General features: G+C 38.9%; 1 protein-coding gene and 1 pseudogene across 3 annotated transcripts in view; one reads left to right on the top strand and one right to left on the bottom strand.

The window, feature by feature from the left end:
- Positions 1 to 24,180, top strand: part of PRKN (parkin RBR E3 ubiquitin protein ligase) — a 1,353,288-nt gene that overhangs the window by 657,055 nt on the left and 672,053 nt on the right. For all 3 annotated transcript variants that reach the window (XM_047860009.1, XM_047860008.1, XM_047860010.1), the window contains exon 5: positions 8,195 to 8,278. In XM_047860009.1, the coding sequence (XP_047715965.1) occupies positions 8,195 to 8,278 (84 nt within the window). The remainder of the gene's footprint in view (positions 1 to 8,194; positions 8,279 to 24,180) is intronic.
- On the bottom strand, positions 14,490 to 14,806 carry LOC125166205 (cytochrome c-like; annotated as a pseudogene).

Raw genomic sequence — 24,180 nt, 5'->3', positions numbered from 1 at the left:
CCACCCAAAGCTACCACTGATTTGTTTACTGCTGTAGATTTGTTTGCATTTTACGTAAGTGGAACATGTAGCATATTCTGTTGCATATTTTGCTTCCTTTACTCTATCATTTTGAGAATCATCCATGTTACATTTATAAGTAACATGATACTTATTGCTGAATAATATTCCATTGGATGAATATGCCACATTTTGTTTATCCATTCCTATTTTGACACATGTTTCGGTGGTCTACAGTTGGTGGTTATTATGAATAAAACTATTACGAGCATTTGTATACAGTTCTTTATGTGGACTCATGTTTTCATCTTTGTTGGGTAATTACGTAAAAATGAAATACGCAAATCATTTTCAGTTACGTCTAACTTTATCAAAAATGCCTGAAGGTTTCCAAAGGGGCTGTGCCATTTTATATTTGTACCAGGAGGGTACGTGTGTTCCTGTTGTTTTGCACATCACCAACATTTGCTATGGGTGTTTGTAAAAATGTAATCTGTTTGAAAAACAAGTTGCTCAGTTCATTTGTAACATTGGCTTTTGTAGCAACTTCACACAATCTACAGGGTAAAGGATCCTTCTTTCTTTTCCATGACGATATTATCAGGTTTTAAGATATGTTCTGGGGCGCCTGGGTGGCTGGGTCGGTTAAGTCTCTGACTTCAGCTCAGGTCACGATCTCGCGGTCCGTGAGTTTGAGCCCCGCGTCGGGCTCTGTGCTGACTGCTCAGAGCCTGGAGCCTGTTTCCGATTCTGTGTCTCCCTCTCTCTGCCCCTCCCCTGTTCATGCTCTGTCTCTCTCTGTCTCAAGAATAAATAAATGTTAAAAAAAATTTTTTTAAAAAGATATGTTCGATAAATATTTGTTGAGTAGATAATATTTTGGTTCAAAGGATTTTTTTCTTTATTATTTTCCCTGTTCACTATTTAATGACTGCGTTATTGGGCCTCGGCTCTAGTCACAGCACTGTGCTTAGCCTTTTGAGAAGCATAGGATCCTTAAATCCAGTGGAGGAAGATGGAGAACCATGTTTGCTACATGAGTAGAAATATATGCTTTAAAAGAGTTACAAGCCACATGCTCTGGAAAGTGACATAATCCCTGGGGAATGGCTGAGTAACAGGGAAATTGAGAAAAATTAAAAAATGAAAAACGCACTGGACTGAGTCAGATGCCTTAGAACTGACCAATTACTGCTTATCTGTCTACTAAATTAAAAATAACCCTACTCAGGGACTTCTATTTTGAGAAATAAGAAATATTACTTGTAACAGTTGTCATTTTTCAGTAAGTCAGCATGTGTCGAGGACTGGGCAAAACTTTTTCAAATGTGTATTTATTTTGAGAGAGAGAGATAGAGAGCAGGCAGGGGAGGGGCAGAAAGAGACAGAGACAGGGAATCCCAAGCAAGCTCCACACTGTCAGCCCAGAGCCCGATGCGGGGCTCGAACTCACGAACCCGTGAGATTGTGACCTGAGCCGAAACCAAAAGTCAGTTGCTTAGACGCTTAATCAACTGAGCCACCCAGCACCCCGGGGCCTGGCAAATATTAAAGTTGCTATTTCATTTAGTATTCATGAAAGCGCAATGAAGGAGGCCTTTGACCCCTTGCTTTTCAGAAGAGGTTTAGAAAGGTGGGGCCCATAGATAACAATTGGTGGAATTAGAATTCAACAGGTCTGTGAACTCTGAAGCTCCTCCTTCCCTGTATCATTTTTTGTTGCAGGTGCAGAGGAAAAGAAAGGAAGGAGACTCTGAGTGTAGGAGGGTTTTTTTTTTAATGTTTATTTATTTTGGGGAGAGAGAGTGTGGCAGAGAGACACACACACACACACACACACACACACACACACACACACAGAGAGAGAGAGAGAGAGAGAGAGAGAGAGAGAGAGAGACTGAAGCAGGCTCCAGGCTCTGAGCTGCCAGCATAGCTCAAACCCATGAACTGCGAGAGCATGACCTGAGCTGAAGTAGAACATTTAACCAACTAAGCCACCCAGGCGCCCCTGAGTGTAGCAGTTTTAAGGACAGTTTTGTTGTCCTAGTATTATATTACAAGTATAATTCTCAAAATTATTTTAACCCCTTAAGTTTAATTATATGACTTAAATGTGTGTGGCCCCAATCAAGAGGATATACTAAATGCAACACATTTGATAACTTGAAATAATCAGTAAAAGTACAGTTTAAGTAAAAGTACTATTAAAATAATCCTTTATTTTATATTATTTTTTATTTTTTTTTAATTTACATCCAAATTAGTTAGCATATAGTGGAACAATGATTTCAGGAGTAGATTAAATAATCCTTTTTAAAAACTGGAAACACCAAGACTTTGTAGTAACATTTTGGTAAAACAGGATTTGCAATTTAAAAAAAAATTTTTTTTAACATTTATTCATTTTTGAGAGACAGAGAGAGAGAGACAGAGCGCGAGTAGGGAAGGGGCAGAGAGAGAGGAAGACACAGAATCTGAAGCAGGCCCCAGGCTCTGCACTGACAGGCTGACAGCAGCGGGCCTGATGTGGGGCTTGAACCCACAAACCGTGAGATCATGACCTGAACCAAAGTCATACGCTTACCCAACTGAGCCACCCAAGCACCCCCGGATTTGCAACATTTTTAGACAGCAGTGTATATGCCCACCTATGTAAAGCAGACTATAGAATTTATTTAGATAATTCAGGGGGGTGGAAAACAACCTCTTTTGCTTTAACAGCTCATCTGGATCTGGGTCAGAGTGATATTTGGATAAGAATTAGCCAATGAAGTACTTCAATTTTCCACTTGATTAGACATGCAAGACATAGCAAAAATGACTTGTAGATTAGTCCTACAATTTTTAAAAGTAAATTTTCAGACTCATAATTTACAGATTTAAACACTTGCTTTTCATGCCATTGAGTCCTTTTTTTTTCTGAATTTCTGATTTATATGCACCATATAGATGTGTTTAAATACTATTCCACTTTATGATTTTCTGTTGGTGGTGATATTATCAGGGAAAATCCCCAAACGTCATCTCTGGTTGCAGTTTTCCACTCGTTCACCAATTCCAACAACGTGAGTCCCTGCATCATAACAACACCCGTGGATTCCACAGGCCAGTGGCTCCAAGGTTTGAATTGAAGTAATTTCTCGCTTGAGACCCGGGATGCAGCTGCTGCTACAAACTAGTGAGATTCTATGGTGGTCAAAATGCTGTTGCGATGTTTTTTTTGTTTTTTTTTTTTTGTTTTTTTTTTTTTAAGTGCTTTTCAGTATGAACTTGGAAAACTGTATTTACCCTAGGTCAACGATTGGCAAGCGTTCTCCACAAAGGACCAGAATAGTAGGGATTTTAGGTTTTGCAAGCCACTTCCTCTGTGTTGAAACAACTCAGTTCTGCCCTTGCAGTACATAGACAACAGGCACATGAGCGACCATGGCCGTGCTCCGATCAAGTTCACGTGCAGACACGGAATCCTGAATATCACTTACTCTTCATGTGCCATGAAACACTATTCTTTTTGTGCTTTTTAACCATTTAAAAATCTAAAACTATTGTTTTTGCTGTGTGAAAACAAACCCTAGGCCGGAGTCAGTCAGCAGACCACAGATTGTTCCCCCTTGCTATAGATGCTCAGATAGTTTATGTATTGTCTTGATTGTGTAATCAATATTGAGCTAAAAAAAGGAGGAAGTTTTATAAAAAGCAGCCAAATGATCCTTTATTAAGACATGTATTTCACCACTGTTCTGACATTTTTTTCAGATATCTTTCTCCCATTCTTTACATTGGAGAGATTAAATACATTTTGGGGGGAATTCTCTCCCTGACATGGCTGCCGTGTGATATGCAGTCCCTTTTAAATCTTGTAGCCTGGAGACCTTTTTACCCCTGTATAAAAACCATTAATAATAAATGCTTTAACCATGCATCTGTTAAAACACAGTATGCAAGGATGAACCAATTAACATTTTATATTTCCTAAGACTCGAAAGCGGCAACATTGAATCTGCTTTGTAATGGCATAAATTCACTGGCACACTTGTTTCTATTTTCGGGATGGGTACAGCAATAGCGTTCAATACCGATGCTGTGAGGAGTGTGGCTCAGCTAACACATTGATTTCATTATGCTGAATGCCCATAGTCATTGGAATTCTATTGGCTTTATTACTTATGTTATCTGGTTATGGTTTGAGATCAAGAAGAATATTGTGAATGGGCTTTCAATAATCTCCTCGTACAAAACGAGGACTTATCAGATAAAGTAGTATCTTATGTGATAATTATAGGAATTGTTACATAAATGTTTTCATTGCTTCTTGGACTTTGAAATATTAAGACATGAAAAATAAATATCTGTGTGATGCACAGTTTAATTTCATCCTAGACTTTGTGGCAGGGAATCGTACTCTGGGCAGCGAAATGAATGCAAATGGGCCCTAACCCCTATGTTACTCCTCTGTCCCCAGACTGTGCCCATGTTAGCTTTATCTCTTACCATTGCATGTGCTTTAAGTAGGTCAGTGCTTCCTGAACCAGCCTCGAAAGGCTATTGATAGAGCAAGGAAGCAATGTCTCCATGTTTAGTTAATGGTTATCCACGATGAAATGGATTTCCTTTGCAACCAGGGACTTTTCCAAGCCTCAAGTATGCCTCAGTTCATTGTCGGTCTCCACCAGCCACAGCGTGTGATCAGTGCTTCCCGTGGCTGTCCCGCCAGAGACTGCCATGTTCTAAGGATGGGTGGCTACTGTCCCGGATGGAAGAGACACAAGACACTGTTTTTCTTAGAAGTGGTCAGGAATGTTGGAGAGTTAAAAGGGGGAAGCCATGAGACCTTCACAATTATTTCATTATACCCTGCCTCACTTCAAAAGGATTTGACAAGTCTGCAACAATACGTTGAGGCTAAAAACAGGAAAAACCTAATAAGATGAGGAAAGAGGTCAAAGGAAAATCAATTGAGGAAAATAATATGAAAGCAAAGGTAAAATTAGTAAACCTAATATTTATTATAAGTTATGTAAAGTTTCCAGAGCCGGGCCACAGATTTGACTCTCTAAAGTTTTCCTAGTCCTCTAAAATTGAAAGAAACCACCTGAGTGACTCAGTCGGTTAAGCATCCGACTCTTGATCTTAGATCAGGTCATGATCTCACAGTTTGTGGAATTGGGCCCTGCATCTGACAGTGCAGAGTCCGATCAGAATTCTCTCTCTCCCTCTCTGTCTGCCCTTCTCCCATTTGCACTCTATCTCTCAAAATAAATAAATAAGCATTAGAAAAAAATGAGAAAAACCTGATTCCCAGTATCCATGGAGTATCCTAGAGAGAAACAGATTAACAAACAAACATAACCTCCAAGATGGGTCCTCGGCCAAGGATTGAAATACGACGGGGGAGACTGTATTCCAGCCATGCTGGTCTGCGCTGAATTTCTCATGTGAAGTTGGAAAAGCAAGGCTGATAAATGTGATCCGGTTCTTGGTGTCAGTTCTTTATCCTTCTTTTGCTCTGATACGTGTGTCATTTTGATCAAATGAATATATGGCTATGTTTAGAAATCAAGCATACAGATGGCCTCATGATAAAAAAGCAACATCTTGTAGGGTGAGGATATTAATCCCCTCCTTCGCCTTCTCTCTCAGCCCCACCTTTGCCATCCAATTCGTAACCTTTATGCCTTTACTTTTACATTGCCCAAGCTGCATGGCATGTATGTTTGGTTACATAACCATGATTTCAATCATCTGCCCAATTTCAGTAGTATAATTGTAAGGTTGAAAGTCAAGGGAATGTTTACATCACCATGACTACAATGGATTTTAAATGCATGCATTACACTTAGAGGTGCAGGGGAAATGAAATTGCTTATTCCCCATAACGGATGTGATCTTCATCATGAACCCTGACCCTTCCATGGAGGTATATGTTCTTGATTAATCGATGTCATTGTGTCGTGGGTCCCTAAGATGGCTTTGCCTGTCTAGGTTCGTGAATTGCTGGAAGGGCTTACAGGACTCGGTGTATCGTCCTACACACGAGTAAGGTTCATCCTGCCAACAGGATGCAAAGTAGCAGATGGAAAAGACATGTGGTGTGAAGTCTGGAGGAAACCACAGGCAAGTTTCCAAGAGCCCTTTCCCAGCAGAGCCGCACAGGACGTGCTCGTTTACCCAGCACCCAGGCTTTACTGGAGGCTGGTCACTGTATACCCCTCCCTAGCACAATTCCAGACTCCCAGGGGATAAGGGGTTCAGCAAAAACCAGGTTGTTCCTACAGACAGTTTTCATGCTGCAAACCCTCTGTGTAACTAAGCGAATGGGAACACTCCCCAAGTGCAAATTCCCAAGTGGCATCCCAGGGCCACCGTGGAAGCAGCCTCCCTAAGGACAGCAAGCCTCCGGCTTTTCTGCAGTCGCTTACAACCTTGCGGTTGAAGCAGTGGCTTTTGGTGTAATGACCTATGAATCCAGATCATAGCTCCTTTTGAGGTTTGGCTCAAACGGCCTCTGTTGAAGTTTGGCTTAGTATCTTTAACGTAGATGCTCAACGTCCCAGATTCCCTCTGCTCTCCCCTGTTTTTCTCTAAATTATGTGGGTGCACGTGTAAGTGCGTGGGTCTGTGTGTGTATGGTGTGCCTGTGCGTGGTCTGTGGTGTGGTTGTGTGTGTGTGTACACGTGAGTGGGTGCGGGTGTGTGGTACCCATGTGTTAGAGCGTCTGATGTGTGTGCATGTGCATGTGTGTGCTTGGTGCACCTGTGTGTGCATACGTGTGCTGGTGCAGGGGGAGGGGAAGCGAGCGCTCCTGGAGATGCAGGGATGGCTGAGATCCTCGCGTGCTTTCCGAGTTTGCACTGGTTTGTGCGGCATCATGGCCAGGAGGCCACTTGGTCTGGCTCGTGGGGCAAGGTGGTCCTGGTGCTGACTGGTGGTGACCAGTTTCACTGCTCACATAAACCTCTGGCGGGTCGCAATGTCTTTGGGAGTAAAATCACCATGGCGGCCATCCCTTGGCCTTAACCTTTCTCTGCCTGGCCGGGTACAGGCCCTATAACACACCTGCTGGAAGCGCTGTCATCACCATAGCTGGTGACACCACCCTTCTGTCCTCCTCCTTCTCTGCCGTGTCTACAGAGACACCACCCATCTGTCCCGAGGCTCTTGCCCAGAGCCGTACATTGGATGAGGCCAAGGCTGGGCCTCTCCCTGCCTTCCCTCAAGCTGTCTGACATTCCCCTGAACTCTTAGACCTTCTAGCACACGTGTAAATTCGGCAAATCTGCGTGTCCCCAAATCACTCCTCACCATTCTCCCACTTACTTGACAATTCAGTTAGGTAGAGAATTTTAGGTTGAAAACTCTTTCCTCTGATCTTTAAAGGTATTTGTGCTACTTAAAATTTCCATTTCGATTTTTGTTTCTAGTTAGGGGATCTGACCTTTCTCTCTAGAAGATTTTAGGATCTTCCATTTATGAAAATTCTCACTTTCCCACTGTTGGCTGCTCCAGGCGTCACTCTGTTGTGGCCCATGCCTTCTTCTTGAGCCTTCAGACTTGCTGTGGTCCCACAGGGCACAGAGGCCCCTCCTCTGCTGCAGCCTGTTGCAGATTTCCAGAAACGCATGGAAATTTCTTCTCAATCAATACTCTGTCTTCTGTTCTCCTTGGTATTATGGGTTTACACCAAGCTAGTTTTTAAATGTAGTTTTCGTGGTGCCTCAGGAGAGAGTGGGGGAAATGTGTCCGCTCAGCCTGCCGGCTGTGACAGGTGGCCCTTCCCGGTATGCCGCCACGTGGTCCACGACTACCCCTGAAGAATCCTTTTGAATGTAATTGCGTAGATGTTTTCATGTAAAAGTCATCATTTGACATTGCAGTGAACTTAAGAAAAGTGGTTAAGTTTTCAAACCATTGAATTAACCACAGTGGGGAGACGATTACGTGTGAATGTACCACATGTTTGGATCAATAGGCTAAACATCATCTTAGTGTATTTAAGAAAATAGTTTTGATCCACCAGATCCCCCAAAAGGATCTTGAGAACTGCCAGGTTCTGTGGATTACATTTCAAAAATCATTGGACGACATATTACTATTCATTATCATTTTATAGTAGAAATGGATTTTAGAAAACATACTAGGGAGTACCTTTGTGTTACAGTTCATGCACCAAGTACATGTTTGTTTTTCTCAAAGGGTCCATCTTGCTGGGACGATGTCTTAATCCCAAACCGGATGACTGGTGAATGTCAAACTGCAAGCTGTCCTGGGACTACAGCCGTAAGTACCCAGTCAAGTCCATTTCTTTTTTTTTTTTTTTTTTCATTATGACATCTTCAGGGTTTAGTAGGAAATGAGAATAGAGACAAGAATGCTGACTTTTCTTCCATATGATAGTATCCAGCAAAAGTGTTCTCTGATTCAAAGCTTTTATAATAGTCACCCAAAATTCTACCTTTTTCATTGCTTTCCAGTGTCATTTTCCCAGAGGCTTAACCACTTTAGGTGACTATGTTGAAATATGTCAATTTAAACTTCTTAAAAAGTGATATTCATGGAATATGAAGAAGAGCCACTTCAGAGCCTAGAAAAAGAAAATAACAAAGATATAAGGTTAAGCATTGTGCCGATCCTGTGATATTTTGTATTTATATTCCCACATCATTCAAAATGGCTTTCTTTCTTCATCTCTACCTTTCCTTTTCTGACACAGCGGGCTACTAGAAAATCTAGTATGGATGAACAGCTATACAACTGAATTACCATCTTCTGTTCTCTGCAATCCCTTTTCTCTTTGCAAACCTGGGGCATATCTTGATGTTTCGCATATAAGAGGTATTTCTTGAAAGAGACTCTGAGTCCTGAAGTGATTTTCTAAATAATTTTATATCCCAATCAAGTTGGTAATTTGTGTATTGTTTTACTTTTTGCCTCAAAAATTCCTGGGTCTATCATAATCTGATTTTATATATCTCCTGAGCTGTAAGTACCGTTACGGTACCAACACAAATGTCAATGTTAGTTCACAAACTGTCACAGCCAGCTGGTGGTTGGTATCTCCTCTAAGGAACAAAGTCTGTCAGTGGCAACAGGTACGGTGTTGGAGCTACAGCTATTAGGCGCGTCTTCTCTCTCCGATTTGCAGGGTGATTGCAAAGTACCGAGGTAGCAGTGAGCAGCCCAAGCAATCACTCTCCATCAAACAGGGCCGAGGACCATGAACAGATTTTTATTAATGCAAATCCTGAAGAAAAATAATGACTTGTGTGTCACTCACAGGTATTGAGGCATAATACACTCTTGTAAATTTACTACTGGGATGAAGTTAGAGTGTATATATTTATGGAGCAGAATTCTTAAATATAATGAGATATACATACATGCATACAAATGCAATGTGTGTATAATACACACATTGTGGCTGGGCATGAACTCCACTTAAAAAAAATCCATGAAGCGAGGGAGCATTGCTCAAAAACTGCCAACAGTGCCTCTCAGGTCCCCTTGGCCACCCTGTGAGTTCCGTGCCTAACCTAGTAACAGGCAGGGGAGACACAGGGGCCACCTTCTTTGACAATGTGGGTGGCGGATGTACATCCCAGCAGAGCCAGGATGGAGAGGAGGCTTCTGTTGTGGGCTCTGGGTGTCAAAGAGCTCTGCCCAGGGAGGACAGAGAATGCAACATAGCCCCTGCAGGCTTGCATGCAAATGGCTCTCGTAGTCCCTCCCCACTGCGACTCTGGTGCCTAGAGTTGAATTATGACTGAAGGCTTTCTTGCAAAGGCTGTTCTTCTAAGGTTCCACCCAGGTGTGAACACATTTCTCCAGAGCAAGGACACAGGTATGCTGAGGGGTTCCCAAGTTCCCATGGTCAAAGACCTTCTCTGGTGTGAACTACCAAGTGTATCTCTTCTGCTGGAAGAATGCCACATTGACTGCACTCATAAATCCCTACCAGCATGTCACCTTCTGGTCACCGGTGTCACAGGAGCTGCAGAAGAAGGCTTTCCCACTCTGAGGTCTTTCTACAATGAGGACTTCGGGAAAGAGGTGGGAGCTTTGGATCTCTTAGACTCATTGCAGTCAGACACCTTTCTGTGCTTAAAACTTTCGGTGCCAAACAAGGAGGGCATTTGGAATGAAGGCTTCCTCACTGGTGTTGCACATGGAAGACTTTTCCTTGCTGCGTGGTTTCTGAGGACACCTCACACTCCTGATTGTGTGGGGTTGTGTTCCTGTGAATTGTCAGGTGGTAATTAAGAGCTGCTTACCTTGGAAGGCCTTTCTAAACACCTTGAATTTGTAGGTTCAAGGCTGGGTCTCATATGGCTAGACCAAGTCAAGTCCTTGCTGGCCAGCACCCAGGCCTCCTCCCCACACCTCTGTTGTGGGACCATGTGGGGTTGGAGACGTCAAGCCCCAGTGGGAACAAGCAAAATTATGCTGGGCACACACCACAGATGCCCCAGGGCCCTTGTCCAAGAGCCTCTCTTCTCCCAGGACAGGCACACAACCACACCCTCAAAGGTCATTGGTCCCAGCCAATTTCAGCATCTCCGTGGCCATCATTGGAGCCATGGTCTGGGGGCCTCCTTGGAAACCGCCCCATGTAACATCATGGGAAGCAGTGTCTGGCCCAGTGATCTGCTCCGACAAGAGCTTTTCAGCATCAAATCCTTTAGACTGAAAACACGTTTGAATTGCCTAGGAAAATCATCCAGGGGATTGAAGTAAAATACAGATGTCAAATTAGTTTTAAAAAAGAAAAAGAAGAGGGTAGAGGAGAGGGAAGTAGGACAAATAAGAAGTATGTACGTGTACACACACATACACACACACACACACAATAATAGAAAAAAACCATATACAACACTGACAAAACAAAATGTAAATGTGCTAACAAAAGTTTAAAAGACAAAGATTCTAAGGCTAGATTAAAAGAACGTCCAGCTTTATGCGAGACACAAGATATATACCTAAAACATGAGAACAAAAACACTGAACATTAAAGAATGGACAATGACATACCAGGCAAACATTAACCAAAGGGCAGCTTTTGAAACCATTTTAATTGCATATAAAATCAGTTTTGGGGGAAACAGCATTATTAAAATTTTTCATTTTTCTTTTTTTTTAAGTTTTTATTTTAATTTCAGTTAGTTAACATACAGTGTTATATTACTTTCAGGTGCACACCATAGCGATTCAACACCTCCATACAACACCCAGGGCTCATCACCACAAGCACACTCCTTAATCCCCATCACCTATCTCCCCCCCTCCCCCACCAGCTCCCCCTGTTAACCATCAGTTTGTCCTCTGTAGTTAAGAGTCTGTTTTTTTTTAATTTCTCTCACTCTCTCACTCTCTCGATCTCTCTCTCTCTTTTCCCTTTGCTCCTTAGTTTTGTTTCTTAATTTCCACATATGAGTTAAATCCTACAGTATTTGTCTTTCTCTATGACTTAGGTAGTTTAGCATTATACTCAGTAAATCCATCTATGTCCTTGAAAATGGCAAGATTTCATTTTTTGTGGCTGAATAATATTTTATTGTATATCTATGCCACATCTTTTTAATTTATTTATCAGTGAACACTTGGGCTGCTTCCGTATGTTGGCTACTATAAATAATGCTGCTATAAATATAGGGGTGCATATAATTTTTTGAATTAGTGTTTTGTATTTTTTGGGTAAATACCCAGTAATAGAATAACTCGATGTAATGGTAATACTATTTTTAACTTTTTGAGGAACCTCCATTCTGTTTTCCACAGTGGCTGCACCAGTTGGCATTCCCACCAACAGTGCATGAGGGTTCTTTTTTTCTCCACATCCTCACCAACCCTTGTTGTTTCTTGTGTTGTTGATTTTAGCCATTCTGATAGGTGTGAGGTGATAGATCATTGTGGTTTTGATTTGCATTTCCCTGATGGTAAGCGATGATGATGAACATCGTTTCTTGTGTCTGTTGGCCATCTGGATGTCTTCTTTGAAGAAATGGCTGTCCAAGTCTTCTTCCCAGTTTTTAAATGGATTAATTGTTTTTTGAGTGTTAAGTTGTATAAGTCCTTCACATATTTTGGATACTAAGCCTTTATCAGCTATGTCATTTGCAAATATTTTTCTCCCATTCTGTAGGTTGCCTTTTGGTGTTGATTGTTTCCTTCGCTATGCAGAAGCTGTTTATTTTTATGTAGTCCCAATAGTTTATTTTTGCTTTTGTTTCTGTTGCCTCGGGAGACATATCTAGAAAAAAGTTTCTATAGCTGATATCAAAGAGGTTACTGCCTGTGTTCTTTTCTAGGATTTTTATGGTTTCAAGTCTCACATTTAGGTCCTTAATCCATTTTGAGTTTATTTTTGTGTGTGGTGTAAGAAAGTGGTCCAGTTTATTTCTTTCGCATGTTGATGTCCCATTTTCCCAGTACCATTTGTTGAAGAGACTGTCTTGTTCCCATTGGATATTCCTTCCTGCTTTGTTTTGATCACTACAGCTTTGTAATATACCTTGAAGTCTGGAATTGTGACGCTTCTAGCTTTGCTTTTCTTTTTCAAGATTGTTTTGGCTATTTAGTATATTTTGTGGTTCCATACAGATTTTAGAATTGTTTGCTCTAGTTCTGTGAAAAATGCTGTTGGTATTTTGACAGGGATTACATTAAATGTATAGATTGCTTTGGGTAGCAAAAACAATTTAATAATTATTTTTCTAATCCATGAGCAGGGACTACATTTTCATTTCTTTGTGTCATCTTCCATTCCCTTCATCAATGTTTTATAGCTTTCAGAGTACAAGTCCTCCACATCTAATCTTTGGTTAGATTTATTCCTAGGTATCTTATTATTTTTGGTGAAATTGTAAATGGGATTGTTTTTTTTTTTTAATTTCTCTTTCTGCTGCTTCATTATTGGTGTATAGAAATGCAATAGATTTCTGTACATTGATTTGTATCTTGCAACTTTCCTGAATTTGTGTATCAATTCTAGTAGTTTTTTGGTGGAGTCTTCTAAGTTTACTATGTATAGTATCATGTCATCTGCAAATAGGGAAAGTTTTACTTCTTCCTTATTGATTTGGATACCTTTTATTTCTTTTTATTGTCTGATTGCTGTGGCTAGGACTTCCAATAGTATACTGAATAAAAGTAGTGAGAGTGAACATCCTTTTCTTGTTCCTGATTAGGCGAAAGCTCTCTGTTTTTCCCCACTGAGGATCCTTTATCTGATTTTGGTAGGATTTTGCCTCACAGAATGAATTTGGAACTTTTCCTTCCTTTTCTGTTTCTTGGGAATAGTTTGAGAAGAATCGGTGTTAACCCTTCTTTAAGTGTTTTATAGAATTCACCTGTAATGCCATCTGGTCATGGACTTTTATTTGTTAGGAATTTTTTGATTACTGATTCAATTTCTTTGCTGATTTTTGGTCTGTTCAAATTTCCTATTTCTTTCTGGTTTAGTTTTGGTAGTTTATATGTTTCTAGGAATGTATCCATTTCTTCTAGGGATCCTTCTAGGTTTATGAATTTGTTGGCATATAGTTTTCATGATATTCTCTGATAATTGTTTGTATTTCTGTGGTGTTGGTTATTATTTCCCCTCTCTCATTTGTGATTTTATTTATTTTTGTCCTTTCTCTTTTATTCTTGAGGAGTCTGGTTAGAAGTTTATCAATGTTATTGATTTTTTTCAAAGAATTCACTCCTGGTTTCACTGATCTGTTCTATTATTATCTTAGTAAAACCATCTGTTAAATCCATCTGTTCTAGTGTATCATTTGAAGCCATTGTTTCTTCGTTGATTTGCTGTATAGATGATCTGTCCATTGAGTGGGTGTGACAGTCCCCAACTACTATTGTGTTGTTACTAATTAGTCCTTTATGTTTGTTATTAACCATTTTATCAATGTTGGGTGCACAAGTATTTACAATTGTCATATCTTCTTGTTGGATTTTCCCCTTTATATTTTTTTGAGAAGTGTTAATATTCTGTATTTAATATCATGCATAAACCACCCCAACATGCCTTTCATTAAGCAAAAGGCAACATTTTAAATGCAAGGAATTTTAATTCAATTGGCAGAGTTAAGACTAAAAGGAGAAAGGAGACATTTTCAGCTTATCTTTAGCCCTGGCCTTTAATAGGCTAACAAACACAACTTGAAACACAGTTGAGCCTTGCTGTTCTGATAGAGTGAAACTTCACCCTCAGTATTTAAATATATTAATATAACCAATTATATAAATCTATAAAACCAATCTCCTGTAAGCTTAGAGATGGCATTTACCAGCTCTGTGAAAAGCTGAACGCTGCCAATCACATATTTGTTTAACCACGAGCCAATCTTATTTAAATCAGGACTGTCCAAAAGAAATATTCTATCAGCCATTAGTGATCTGAATTCAGGTGTACGAGATAAATTTAAATATGGTACACATATAAAAAAGTCATGAGACATTTTTGTTTTGTAATAAATAAAGCAATGGCCAACTATTACTCCTTAGTAGCTTTTTTAAGAAAAGCTATCAAGTCTGCTCTTTCCCCTGCCTTCTTAATGCTGGAAAAGATCATTTTTGTTCTTGGGATATACTTCTTGGGATTCTCCAAATACTCCATCAGTGTCTCCTCTCCCCAGGAGATGCCTTTGTTCTTGTTGGTATCCGTGTAAGAAAATCCAGGGGCTTGACCTGTCTCTTGCCCAGATAAACCATGGATATTCGGCCCAGCTTGTGATTGCCTCCATTTTCCATGGTATGACACTGGGCACACTTCTGAACAAAAATCTTCTTGCCCTTTTCAACATAATCCATGTTTAAATTGCTCTTTGGTCATGCATGAAACAAAGATGCCTGCTCACAATCCAGATGTCCCACTCTCTCTGGATTTCCCCCTTTACTATTATATAGTGTCCTTCTTTGTCTGTTGTTAGAGTTTTTGTTTTAAAGTCTTTTTTGTCCAATATATATATTGCTACTCCAGCTTTCTTTTGCAATTCATTTGCACGATAGATGGTTTCTCCACTTCCTCACTTTTAATCTGATGGTGTCTTTAGGTCTGAAATGAGTCTCTTTGTAAGGAGCATATGCATGGCTCTTGTTGGGTTTTTTGTTTTTACTTTTTTGTTGTTTGTTGTTTTTGTTTGTTTGCTTAATCCACTGTCTCCTTATGTCCTTTGATTAGAGCATTTAGTCCATTTACATTCAAAGTAATTACTGATAGATATGTTATGTATTGCCATTTTATTACTTGTTTTGTGGTTGTTTCTGAACATTTCCTCTGATTCTTGTATTTCCTTCATGTTTTGCTGATTTTCTTTAGTGATATATTTGGATTTCCTTCTTTATACTTTGCATATTTGTTAGTGGTTTTTGATATATGGTTACCATTAGGTTTGTGTATAGCATCTTCTACATATAGCAATCTATATTAAGTTGATGGTCATTTAAGTTTGAACCCATTCTTTGCTCCTCTCCTCCCACATTCTATGAGTATTTCTTTTGTGAGTTCCTTGACTGATTTCTTACAGAAATATTCATTTTTGCTGATTTTGTGTTTTCTACCTTGATATTGTCACTTTTGGTCCATCGTTTCCACTCAAAGAGTCCCCTTTAATATTTCTCACTGGGCTGATTTAGTTGTCATGAATTCCTTTAGTTTTTGTTTATCTGGGAAACTCTTTATCTCTCCTTTTATTCTGAATGATAGCCTTCCTGGATACAGTATTCTTGGGTGCAGATTTTTCCCATTCAGCACCCCAGGTACATCCTGCCCTTCCTTCTGCTTGCCCAGTTTCTGTTGAAAAATCTCCTACTACCTTTATGGGTTTTCCCTTGTAAGTTACTGACATCTTTTGTCTTATATCTTTTAATTTTTTTTCTTTATTATAATGTTTTGCCAATTTAATTACAACATGTCTTGGTGTGGGTCTGCTTTTGTTGATACTTGTGGGAGTTCTCTGTGCCTCCTGGGTCTGGATATCTGTTTCCTTCATTAAGGAATTTTTCAATTATTATTTGTTCAAATAAATTTTCTGTCCCCTTTTCTCTCTCTTCTTCTTCTGGAACTGCTATAATATGAATGTTATTACATTTGCTACAGTCACTGAGTTCCCTAAGTCTATTCTCATTTTGCATAATTCTTTTTTTTTCTCTCTTTGCTTAACTTGTTTACTTTCCATTACTGTTTTCTAGGTCATTAATTCATTCCTCTGCTTCTTCCATCCTGCTGTTCATTTCATCAGGTGTGTTTTTCATTTAATTTATTGAGTCCTTTATCTCTGCTCTGTTATTTCTTATTGTTCTGTTAAGAGTCTCACACATTCTTCCACTCTTTTCTCAAGTCCAGTGAGTTTCTTCATTATCATTGCTTTAAATTCTCTATTAGACATGTTCCTTATATCTGTTTTTGCTTAGATCTCCAGCTGTGGCCTTGTCTTGTTCTTTCATTTGGGATAAATTTCTGTGTCCTCATTTTGTCTGCCTCTCTGTATCTCCTTCTGTGTATTAAGAAAGTCAGCTATTTCTTCTGCCCTTGAAAGCAGTGACTTTATGAAGAGTTCCTAGAGTGCCCTACAGTCCCTGTTAATCAGAACCTGGCACTTCAGGAGAGTATCCCAGGTGTTTTGCTTATGCTCTACTGTTGGTTTGAGTCACATTTCCTTTCATTGCAGCACATTCACTGACTTTCTGCCTGTTGTGGACTGTTCTTGCTCTCTGTAGTGTTAGTGGGACCCCAGTAGGCCAGCTCTGGAGGGGTATGCCCACCAGGGAACTTGGGAGCAGGGTAGTGGTGGTAGCAAAATTTGCACTGGGCCACTAGTCCTATGCCACATCTCCCCAAGCACTGTGGTGGCTAGGGGCTGTGTGCTAGGATGGCCGGGGCACAAAGATGGTCCCTGCACGCAATGGTGGTTGAGGGTGTATGGTTGGGTGTGGTGGGGTGACTGGGCACTACACGGCAGCTTTACATTATTTAAAATTCTAAAAAGCATTATGAAAACTAGGTTTTGCTAAAAGTTTCAATAACTGAGAAAGATATAGCAGTTTAAACATTGTATGATCTTAGTAACACGAACTCAAAATACATTAAAGATAAACTGTCAGAATTAACCCAGGATATGAATAAATAGGGCACAGGGCAGGAGACAGTAACATTAACCTCCAAGGGGTGGGAGCTCCAGCAGCATAATCAAGAAGCATGTGACTGATCAGTCCAACCAGTAACCAGTATCACATTGTGAGCACTGCACACAACACCTGGAGAACACCTCCTTTTTCAAAGCATATTTGGAACATTTCAACAATTGATCATGTTTTGGAGCATTAAAGCATTTAAATAACACTTACAAAAGCATAACCATAAAAATCTCTGAAACATGGAAATTCAATTATCTTAGTCAATAAAAAACCCAAATGGAAAAATGAAAGCAACCAACAATGAAAATACACCACATATCAAATCTTTAGGGATGTTGTTAAATTAGAATTTCAAAGGAATATTTAGACCATAAGGGCTTATTTTATAAAATAAGAGAGAGTAAAATGATTTAAACATATTGTTTAAAAAGGTACAAAAAGAAATTGTCATATCCAACTAATTTTCTCTCATTTTTAGTGAACACTAAGTGCTGGTTAGATAAAGGAATTGGAGGCATGCACACCTTTTTTATAATTATACCAGTGGCTGGCAGAGCACTCAGTGTGAGAAATTTCATTTGTTCTTTCTCTTATCACCTTTTTTTGTGAATTACATTTTTACAATGCAACTAAATATAAACTCCTGTATTTTCTAAATCATTGTGTGTGATGTTTGTTTTTTAAGGAGGTGAAAAGATATTCATTTTAAGTAGTTTCTCATACTTAAATTTGCAGGGTATTTTAAGTTTTTGACAGTATTTTATACAGTAGATAATACATTCTCATGAAAAGTTAAATTTCTATCACTTGAGTAAAATATCCATATACTTAAAATTCAAAAGAACAGGGTCCCTAATGTATTCATAATTAATATTTATACACTTAAAGATAATCTAACTACATCATTTTAAGTAGCAGTGAAATCTAACCTTTGTATTTAGGAGTACAAATATAAACTTGACCCTACCTACACTTTAGACAGAGAAATCTGTACCTAATTCAGTTTTACACTAATCGCTGTTATCCAAGGAAAGAACATAGCATTAGTTCTGAAAGGCATCTTACCTTTTTTATAAAAAGAGTTCTAGTCAGCTCAGAGAGTATATATGCTTGAGATTTAAAGAGGGACAGAAATCACTTGGGATTTTCTCCATGAGTAAAATTAAGTTAACTTTGGATATGACATAAGACTTTAAATTTTCTGTGTAAATCTTTTTTTGTATATATATTTTATGTATGATCCCTTAAACAGCAAACATATTTGTGTTTGTCCATGCAGTGAGGTATATGTTTTACTTAGTTGCATACATGAAAGCTAAGACATGCCCAGAAGTCTTATTCTCTCTCTGGGTGTTATTTCTGAGTTCCAAATTATAAGTTAAAAACAAGTATCCCCTGTTCATCAAACACTTCCCTGTGAAAACCTCTGACTTAGTTGTGCTTTTGTGGTAATGAAGGGTTTCTAAGCCAACTGTGAGAATGAGGCCTCTTCCCTCACACCTTACAATTAGACAGAAGGGTTTAGGATAAGGGGATAGTCTCTTAGATGACGAGGACAAAAAATTAAATCATGTCTTGGTCTTAGTTCCTTCAGGCTCCTATAACAAAATACCATAAACAGGTGGCTTATAAAAAACAAAGGGCACACTTCCTGATTCACGGATGCCATTGCGTGGTGGAAGGGACAAGGGAGCGCTCTGCTGTTATGACCCAGTCACCTTCTTCAGGGCCTCACCTCCAAATACCATCACAATGGGAATTAGGCTTCAACCTATCAGTCTGGTGCAACACACATTCCGATCATACCAATCTTCAAAGTAATAAATGAACGAAGGTCATTATTTTTGTTCTTGTTAAAGAGTATTGTTTTACTACTTAACATCCTATAACATACATCATATTTTACATTCTGACTAGTAATATTTACCTGATATCCCATGTTAAATAATGTATTTTTAATAATGTAATGTTTAAAATTATTCGACTTCGATATGTGTTAAACTCTTTTACATGGAACTTCTGTTATTTATCAGAAAAAGTTGAGAAGGACATCTTAAAATAGCTCAAATGAAATTAGATACTAAAAACTATCCCCTAAATTATAATAAATAGCATAATTATTAAACTCCATGTAACAAATGGGGGGATACCATCTTACTTAACATACAATTTATTTCTTATATTTTTCCCCAGTTGGGCTCAGGATATGTCAACTGGAACATGAGTTTGAATAAAAGTTAATATTCATACTCTGTATCTCTGATTTCATCTTCTGGGTAGATGTTGGGTAAAACAAAATGAAGAGTAAATAAGAGTCACCCAATACTGAAAAAACTTTCTAGAGAGAGCATTTGCATAGTTTATGTCCAAAAAGTTTCTAATTAATGTTTAAGTTTAATCAAATGACGTCCTCAAAGGGAATCTGTGTTTCTTTTTGTTGTTTCCATGATTGTTTTAGACTTGATTAGAATCTCACAAAATGAGACTCAAGATTTCTCAGGATGGTTTCCTGGTATAGACTGTGTGTTCTTATTTTTTTTCCAGTATCTAATAATAATGAAAAGTTTGCTCTGTTTTGCTCTTAAGGAAAGAGTTCAGGTTGACCAGGTATCCCTGAGATAGTCATAAGAGACCATCTTTATCTGCAAGATATAAAAGGAGCTGCAAACTCCATAACCTTGTGTTGCTAAGCCCATCTGCACAACTCAGTAACCCACATGGACACAGACATTTCCAAATAGGTAGTTAACTCCAGCCCTGTAGCTTCCAGGGGCTGCATCCATCCCAGAGGGCAGCTGGGCATGTAAGTGTGGAGGGCACAGAATAAAAGCAGAAATGAGAGAGGAGACGGCGTGTGCTCCCCACTCTTTCTGCCCTGATGTTTGGTTGAAGAGAAATGGTATCCCTTTCCTGTTCTCGGTAGTCATGTTTTCTTAATTCTAAATAAAATTGAATTGTGAAAGCTTTGAAGTCAAACGCAGATTATGATTGAATGGTATCTAAGCGTGACAAAGTGTTCTCTGTTGTCTGACATGCAATTTGGGTGACAAACTAGAAACTTCTGAGAGCATTTTTCAAAAACTGATCAAGTATTCAGACTCAAGGACAGTTCACTTCTAAACTAAGTTTTTAGTACTATATAACAAAAAGGTTCATTTTAAAAAATTAAGGTAAAAATTAGAAGATAGATATTTTAATTACAGAATCAATGAAAATTTCACACATATAAATAAAATTATTAAATGTTTATATGAAAAAAATATAGAAGTCGACTATGGAGAAAAAAGTGTGTTTTTAATAGCACTAAAGAAATTGAACTAGTTTTTAATAACCTAAGAATATTTGGGAGGGTTAGAAGCCAAGAATCAATTCAGTTGAACTATTTTTCTGTGATATAACCCCCTTTATTGTCTAGGCTCTTTGACAACTTAGTGGAAAATTATATCAACAGCCATTTCCATGTTATTGTTAAAGACTCCTGTGTACTGTTCCATGAAAAAAAAATCTGCAAGGAAAGGAAACAAGGTACCAGAAATTATTGCATGTGGATCAGAATACCTATACATACAAAGTAACCAGTATCTACACCGTAGTCCCACACATATAACCTTGGTTATATGATGATGCCATTGTTCAAGCAAATATCCAGTTCCATAATATATACTTTTAAATATTAAAAATAATTTGTCTCCTCAATTCCATGAAACTCCTGTTTTATGTGAATTGTAAGTATTTTTTTCCACTTGATAACCCATGATTCTAAGTATCATAATTTGTATCTTATTTTATATGCGATAGAAGAAAATCATGCCTATGACCACTACACTGTAAGATGAGCAATTTAAAATCTGTTTACTATTCCCAGAGGCTTCAAAGGTTACTTTACTTTTTGTCTGTCCATAGAACAATTCCAAAGCCAGATATGATAAGAGGCTGCATTGGAGGTTGTGTTATGGCTTTAGACAAGGGCCCAAGACAATGAAAAATAACCAACAAGGAAATTTATCACAATCAGAAAAAAGGTACATTTCTAGACCACTAGGTTATAGACTGGGGAGAAAGTATATTGATCTACCAGGAAAGCTAGCAATAGGTGTAATAAGATAATTTCAAATAGATTTATAAGTGAAATTCTGAGAACTGGAGTAAAGGAAGATTAAATACCACTGTAAACATCATTGAACTTTTCAACTGGGATGGTAGATTGGACCCAACTAGAAATACCAGGGATTAAGGACTGGAGGTCACTCTGTGATCACCACCATGCAGATACACAGGAGGCTAATGGAGTGAGAAGAATAGAAGGAAGATGTACAAGTAATGGGGCAGGGGAATGAGGGCTGCTTCTCAGCGGGTAAATAGCCCTCTTGATCCTTCAAGCAGGTGATCGATGGCTCTCCGAGACCCGCACTTCATCATGTGGTGATGGAGGTCATTAAGAAACCATCATCTCTCTTACTCAGGGCAAGCTAGCTCTCAAAAAGTTATCAAGGGCTATGATAAAATTTAGTTTTTAAGATATATGCTGCAAAAAATACTTAAAGCCAGTTTCCTAAACTTGAGATTTAGAATGAAATCAAAACTGAGAAGAATCCCCTGTGCTCTTGACCACATGTGGTGAAACATTTATTTCTACTAATAGTTCTTGGCAAACAAACAAAGTTTGGTATCCTCAGATTGGAATGTCCTAAAGTGGGTAATAATTTTTTTAAAAAATGAGTGTTTATTTGTATTTAAAGAGAGAGAGAGAGAGAGAGAGAGGTAGAGAGAGAGAGAAATGGGGAAGGGGCAGAGATAGAGGAAGACACAGAATCTGAAGCAGGCTCCAGGATCTGAGCTGTCAGCACGGAGCCTAACATGGGGCTGGAACTCCCGAACCGCAAGATCATGACCTGAGCTGCGGTCATATGCTTAACTGACTAAGCCACCCAAGCACCCCATAAAGTAGGTAATAATCATCATCCCTTTCAATCATCAGAGTTTTGGAAACTAAATGTCAGTGTTTTTATGAGATGAAGAGAAAACTTTTATGTTTCAAGATTGGAAAGCAAATATAATTTTTAAAATGTTTGTCCTTCCATTGGAAGAAATACAGTTCTTTTTATAACAGGTATTTACTTGTTGTGTTAGTCACTGTGCAGAAAATAAAGGCTGACCTTCAAGAACTGGGAATCTAGTTGCAGCGCTAAGACTTTACAATAATGACTGCAATCCGGATTCAACAGAGCAAATAAAAAAACTTATTGAGCATGTCCTCTATGCCAGGCACTGAGAAAGAAAAGCGAGTATTTCTATTTGCTGCTCTCACAGTATGGAAAAAATTTCAGGGTAGAGTCAGACATACAGGCAAGTGGTGGCTTTTACCATGAACTAAGTATTGTTTTGTTTTTTTAATGTTTATTTATTTTTGAGACAGAGAGACAGAGTGTGAGCGGGGGAGAGGCAGAGAGAAAGGGAGACACAAAATCCAAAGCAGGCTCCAGGCTCTGAGCTGTCAGCACAGAGCCCAACGCAGGGCTCGAACTCATGAACCACTTGATCATGACCTGAGCTGAAATCAGACACTTAACCGACTGAACCACCCAGGCACCCCATAAACTAAGTATTGTTAAAGATGGATATGGAAGACTGTAAAAAGACTTCACTCTGTGAATAAGCAGAGGAAATAAGACAAAGTGGTGTATCCCAAATCCCATGAAACAAGCACCAGAAATGCTTGTGAAAGTTCAGAGAAGAGAAATTTCCTCCACATAATGGAGTTAAAGAAAAGGCTTCCCACAGGAGATGGTACCTGAGGGAGGGCAGGTGTAATTTCCATAGGTGGTGATGTTGGAAAGGTGGAGAGAGGTTTGTGAGGTAGAGAAAATGATAGGAATAAAGAGATAGAAAATCTCAATTTTCTCATTTATTCCATGAGTTACTATTAGCTGTGAGACAGAATGTTTGGCTCTCCTATGTGTGCAAAACCGATGTTCTCTTCTTCCATGGAGCTCCTCCCAGCCCTATGACCTGGCACTTGTCAGCAGGGAAGATGAAAATTGAAGAGCCATCAGGCAGGAAGAGCCCCTTGAGAAGCATCTAGAATTTAGTGGTGACTGGAAACAAGAGGCAGTCCAAGTTCCTTTTTGTGTATTTGTTATTTTGTTTGTGGGTTTCCACGTAGAGGATTATAATAGAGATAATCTGACCATGGAGAAGTTTAGATATTTTGAAATAGCAGTTGAGCTGGTTGGCATGATGGGTGGAATGGAGCAAGGCACACACACACACACACACACACACACACACACACACACACAATCTTGAAGGGAACAAAACTTAAAGATAACTTTTATACAATTTCTTTATTGTCCTTGATTCCCCAGGAACATGTGAATAAAGGTAAATGAGAATTGGCATTTTGCCGTCCTTAAAACTAGAAACACAACATACAAATGAGATTTTGGTTTGGAACCCATTAGAAACACCACACTTTTCTTGTATTTATTGGGTCATTAAGAGCAGCCATATGGTTGTCTTCTGTCCTATCTGTTCACGTTTCTGCAGTATGTTCCTCAGTGGGAGTCTGTTTAGTCGTTGATTGAAATTCTATCTTTATTGGCAACTTTCTGTTTTCTGTAATTGCCCACAGTGGATGATCCAATATGAAGGGTTTCCTTTTCCTTCTGTTCCTGCCACTCCCTTTTTGTCAATCTTACTGGAAAACCAGAGTTGGTTTTTGTTTGTTTGTTTGTTTGTTTTGTTTTGTTGCCATTGACTTTTGAAAATATTAGAGAGGGCAGAAAATAGGTTACTACAAGAAATAAATTTTGAGTCTATCTGACAATCTATTTCTTCTTAAGGATAATCAAGCTGACTGGAACTATATGCTAAACAGTTTGAGGAGTGCTGGACTGAGTTAAGTGTATCTGTAACTCCTTCTGTTTTTATGTGCATGTTAATTAACTTCTGTTCATTTCCAGTCTTCATTTGTGAAGTAAAGATTGTACATCACTCTTGAAATTTCACTGAGTGTTTGTAGGGAGTCAGGACTCAGTACATTTTCCTGG

This window comes from Prionailurus viverrinus, chromosome B2 (assembly GCF_022837055.1).
Source record: "Prionailurus viverrinus isolate Anna chromosome B2, UM_Priviv_1.0, whole genome shotgun sequence".
NCBI lineage: Eukaryota > Metazoa > Chordata > Mammalia > Carnivora > Felidae > Prionailurus > Prionailurus viverrinus.
This window is presented reverse-complemented; position numbering and strand designations above follow the sequence as displayed.